The 5,000-nt window shown below is 46.8% G+C and overlaps 1 protein-coding gene across 1 annotated transcript in view; it reads right to left on the bottom strand.

The window, feature by feature from the left end:
- Nucleotides 1–762: 762 nt before the first annotated feature.
- Nucleotides 763–5,000, bottom strand: part of EMWEY_00037170 (hypothetical protein, conserved) — a gene marked incomplete at both ends in the record, with an annotated part of 9,856 nt that continues 5,618 nt past the window's right edge. Inside the window, 7 exons of the mRNA XM_013482218.1 lie at nucleotides 763–923; nucleotides 1,224–2,731; nucleotides 2,944–3,041; nucleotides 3,184–3,273; nucleotides 3,572–3,694; nucleotides 3,864–4,493; nucleotides 4,704–5,000. The exon at nucleotides 4,704–5,000 is cut by the window's right edge and continues 158 nt beyond it. Of these exons, the coding sequence (XP_013337672.1) occupies nucleotides 763–923; nucleotides 1,224–2,731; nucleotides 2,944–3,041; nucleotides 3,184–3,273; nucleotides 3,572–3,694; nucleotides 3,864–4,493; nucleotides 4,704–5,000 (2,907 nt within the window). The remainder of the gene's footprint in view (nucleotides 924–1,223; nucleotides 2,732–2,943; nucleotides 3,042–3,183; nucleotides 3,274–3,571; nucleotides 3,695–3,863; nucleotides 4,494–4,703) is intronic.

Raw genomic sequence — 5,000 nt, 5'->3', positions numbered from 1 at the left:
ATCCTACTACTAAACAAAAGAAATCGCTGCTGACTCTTTCCTCAAGAAAAGGGTTTACTAGGGTTTACTAGGGTTTACTAGGGTTTAGGGTTTAGGGTTTACCGGAGATGATAGGAGGAGGGTTTTGTCTGAGGGCTTGGAGATGCAACAACTTCGCCAAAGGGAAGGATTCATCCTGAATAACACAAACCCTAAACCCTAAACCCTAAACCCTAAACCCTAAACCCTAAACCCTAAACGGTAAATAAAAGAAGAAAAAAATGAGTAAAAGGGTTAAAAAAAATCGGTAAAAAGGGAGAAAATATATAAATAAAATAATTAGGGTTTATTAGGGTTAATTAGATTATGATTAGGGTTTAGATATACATTAGCATATATTTTTGTTTGTTGTTTTGTATAAGAAGGAGAAGAAGAAAAATATTCATTTATTTGTAATAAACGGAAGATTTCTTTCGTCATTTTTATTCGTGAATAAAGGGGGCCCCCTACTAGTACCCTACGCCATTGACGACCATCGGGGCCCTATAAGAATAAATAAATAAATAAATAAATAATTTAATTAATTAATTAATTAATTAATTAATTAATTAATTAATAATCATTTAAAGGGGAGAAGAAGGGAGGTATGCGAAACACTAAACCCTCATAAACCCTCGTAAACCCTAATAAACCCTCATAAACCCTTGTAAACCCTAATAAACCCTCATAAACCCTTGTAAACCCTAATAAACCCTCGTAAACCCTTGTAAACCCTCGTAAACCCTAATATAATCTTGCCTGTAATTTAGCATTAACAACAGCAAGATAAGCTCCTGTCCTTCTTAAGAACTTTTTGCGATTTTCTCCTTTAGGCCCAAGAAATCTTCCTCCTAATGACCAAGGAAGAAGAAACTCTGATAGAGGTAAACTCCTTCCTACTATACCTGTATATACATACCATAAACCCTAAACCCTAAACCCTAAACCCTAAACCCTAAACCCTAAACCCTTGGAAAACCCTAAAAAATCCCTAAACCCTAAACCCTCATAAACCCTTGTAAACCCTCATAAACCCTTGTAAACCCTAATAAACCATCATGAGAGAAGACAGTGTTACTTATAAAGAACAGGAGGGTTTATATATATTACACACAAAAAACCCTAAACCCTAATATGCCATACAACACTCTTGAATAGGGAATTAGGGTTTAGGGTTTAGGGTTTAGGGTTTAGGGTTTGCGTACCTTGATGTTCTGTGGCAAGGAGGATTTGTTTGTAGTTTTCAATTGCTTCCTGCTCGTGAATACACCCAGGAGGGCAGCAGGTATTGCTGCTGCTGCTGCTGCTGTTGCTGCTGCTGCTGCTGCTGCATGCAGCACCAACACGAGCAACAAGACCTAAACCCTTGTAGGGTTTTGTTTGTTGCTTTGTTTGTCCATCTAAACCCTCAGATACCTCAGAATCACAACCAGTACAATTGCCGCCGCTGCTGCTGCTGCCGCTGCTGCTGCCGCTGCTGCTGCTGCTGCTGCTGCTGTCATTGTTGTTGCTGTTGCTGTCATTGTTGTTGTTGCTGTTGCTGGCATTGTTGTTGTTGCTGCTGCTGGCATTGTTGCTGTTTTTGTCATTGTTGCTGCTGCTGCTGCTGTTGCTGCTGCTGCTGCTGCTGCTGCTGTTGCTGCTGCTGCTGCTGCTGCTGCTGTTGCTGCTACTGCTGCTGCTGTGTTCGGATTCTTTGGGTGGTTCATCGCTGCTGAACTCAGATGGCGGCGTAGCATCTGCTGCTGCTGCTGCTGCAGCAGGAGCAGCAGCAGCAGGGGCAGCAGCAGCAGCAGCACCAGAAGCAATGAGTCCCTTCCATGGGCAACGAGGGGCACCAAATGCTTCTGCCTCTAGCAGCAGCAGCCGCCTCTGCCTCCTAGGAGGGGTTTGCTGCTGCTGCTGCTGCTGCTGCTGCTGCTGCTCTGGCTGCTGCTGCTGCAGCTGCAGCAGCACCTCCAAGGAAGCAGCAGATAAACCACCACCAGGAGACAGCAGCAACCACAAATCACGAGAAGCAGCAGGAGGGTTTGTAACACTAAACCCTAATTCCTCTAAACCCTCCGCTACCTGCTGCTGCTGCTGCTGCTGCTGTTGCTGCTGCTGTTGCTGCAGTTGGAGGTGGTCGTCCCCCTCTGTTAATGGCAGATGCCCCACAACCCCACACCCTCCTGCTGCTGTTGCTGCTGCTGCTGCTGTTACTGCTGCTGCTGCAGCAGCAGGAGGAGACACAGGCAGCACTGCAGATCCACCCATTGCCTCCGTCAACAGAGGGAAAGAAAGAGAAGGTAACGGTAACACAACAGGTGCTGCTTCTGCTGCTGTTGCTGCTGTTGCTGCAGCAGCAGCAGCACCAGGTGATTCAGTATCTTGTATAGAATCGTCTGTAGCAGCGTGCTGCTGCACCTCCTCCCCTTCCTCCTGCTGCTGCTGTTTCTGTTCCTGCTGCTGTCTCTGTTCCTCATCCTCCTCTACCTGCTGCTGTTGCTGCTGCTGTTGCTGCAGCAGCAGCAAATGTGCATCATGTATAGCTTGTGCGGAGAGTGCAGCAGCAGCTTGCCATGGCAGCAACTTGCTGCTGTTTGCTGTTGCTGCTGCTAACTGCAGCAAAGATAATTGGAGTGTATCCTCAGCTAAATAACGACAACAATTTATACATAAAAAGTTTAATGAACAATTTATACCATCAAACACTAATTTACCCTTATAATACCTGCATATACACCCCAAAACCCTAAACCCTAAACCCTAAACCCTAAACCCTAAACCCTAAAATACAAAATATAAAATATAAAAGGGAAAAAAGAAGATAGGGAATGCAAAACAAATATACAAAAATATATACACAATTTTATAATTAGGGTTTGAATATGCAACAACAAGGGTTTAGGGTTTAGGGTTTAGGGTTTAGGGTTTAGGGTTTACTTTGTTGCTGTTCTTAATTCTTTGCCAAGAGGGGTTTGCAGAAGACGCAGCAAAGAAAAGCCCCAACGTAATTCTTGAGGTATTATATCCAAAGGTAGCTGCGTATACACCCCAAAACCCTAAACCCTAAACCCTAAACCCCAAACCCCAAACCCTAAACCCTAAACCCCAAACCCCAAACCCTAAACCCTAAACCCTAGATTTTTTGTACTATATATATTGAGGGTTTATATTGCTCACAGCAGCCATCTGTGGTTCTTCTGTTGCTGGTGGATATGCAGCACCTTCTACAGCAGCAGCTGCTGCTGCTGTTGCTGCTGCTGCTGCTGCCTGCAGAGAACGACGGGTCCATCCTAAGAGCAGCAACTGACGGTGCTGCTGCTCCCCCTGCTGCTCTCCCCACACTGCAGCAGCAGGCGCAGCAGCTTCTGCTGCTGCTGCAACAGCAGTACGTATTGGTGGCTGCGGCCGTTGGCCTAAGAAGATCTGTACAGATGCAGCAGCAGCACATGCAGCAGCAGCAGCACCGCATACAGCACCACCAGCAGCAGCAGCAAGTACCTCTTTTTACTATCATATACTATCTACGCAGCAGCAGCAGCAGCAGCAGCAGCAAGTTTCTGCTTACCTGCCTATACACCGTAATAGGAGCAGCCTGCTGCAGCAAACCCTTAATAGCTGCTAGCAGCTGCAGCAGCGGCAAGCGGGGCCCCACAACCTCCACATAAGGCTGCTGCCCAGAGAAGCAGGTCTGCAGCAGCAGCAGCAGCAGCAGCAGCAACAGCAGCAGCAACATTAGCAGCAGTAGTAACAGGAGAATCAATAAGCAGTAAACCACACAAGAAGACACCTGATAGATACAAATCTAGGATTTTTAGGGTTTAGGGTTTAGGGTTTAGGGTTTAGGGTTTAGGGTTTACGTGTAAATAGCATCCTTTTGTTGATTTATTTCTTAGAAGATTTTTTATCTCCATAAGCAGCAACCAATGCAGCACAGGTAAGGCACCAATAGATATATTTATTTCTTGCTGCTGCTGCTGCTGTTGTTGTTGTTGCTGCTGCTGTTGTTGTTGTTGTTGCTGCTGCTGTTGTTGCTGTTCCTGCTGCTGCTGCTGTTGCTGCTGCTGCTGTATATCCTTAGCATGATTATTAACAAATACTTTTGCTGCTGTTAGTGTTTGCTGCAGCGCAGCAGTCTCCTTTGCTGCATACACCCCATTAAGGGGACAATTAGCAGCAACTAACTGTCTCCTTATTATATCTAATAACTTTGCTGCTGCTGCATCTCTCTCCTCCTCCTCCTCTTGCTGCTGCTGCTGCTGATCCTGCTGCTGCTGCTGCTCGGTAGGCAGCAAGGTGAGGTAAATATCCCAAGGACGCTTTGGCTGCTGCAGCAGGAATGGTGCTGCTGTTGCTGTTGCTGCTGCTGCTGTTGTCTCTCCTTGTGGTGTATCTGCTGCTGTAGTGTCTGCTGCTGCTGCTGCTGCATCTGCTGCTGCTGCTGTATCTGCTGCTGCTACTGTACTAGTATGTTGCTGTTGTTGTATAGACTGCCAAAAGAGGGGAAAGGAGACAGGGGGAGACAGAAGGAGACTGCTGCTGCTGCTGCTGCTGCTGCTGCTGTCTCCTTGTGGCATCCATGCAATACAAAGAGGGTTTGCTGCAGCAACAGCAGCAGCAAGCAGCGGCAAAAAGAATTCAATAAGATAAGCAGCAGCAGCAGCACATGATAAACCTAATGGATAACAACGAACTCGTACACTTGCTGCTGCTGCTGCTGCTGCTGCTGTTCCTGCTGCTGCTGCTGCTGCTGCTGTTCCTGCTGCTGCTGCTGCACCAGTTGCTGCTGTTTCTGCTGCTGGTGATGGTGCTGCTGCAGTTTCTCCTGTTCCTGCTTCTGCTGCAGGGGGTATAGCCCCTTCAGGAGCTGCTGCTGTATCTGCTGCTGCTGCTGCAGCAGCAGCTGCTGCTGCTGCTGCTGCAGTGCTGCGGGGACAATAAAATAGTAAATATTCTGGCGGTGGCATCGTAGAAGAAATTGAAGGAATTAAATCGTC

The sequence above is a fragment of the Eimeria maxima genome, genomic scaffold (assembly GCF_000499605.1).
Source record: "Eimeria maxima Weybridge genomic scaffold, Emw_scaff551, whole genome shotgun sequence".
NCBI classification, from domain to species: Eukaryota; Apicomplexa; class Conoidasida; order Eucoccidiorida; family Eimeriidae; genus Eimeria; species Eimeria maxima.
Note: the sequence above shows the minus strand (reverse complement) of the source record. Positions and strands in the feature narration are given on the sequence as shown.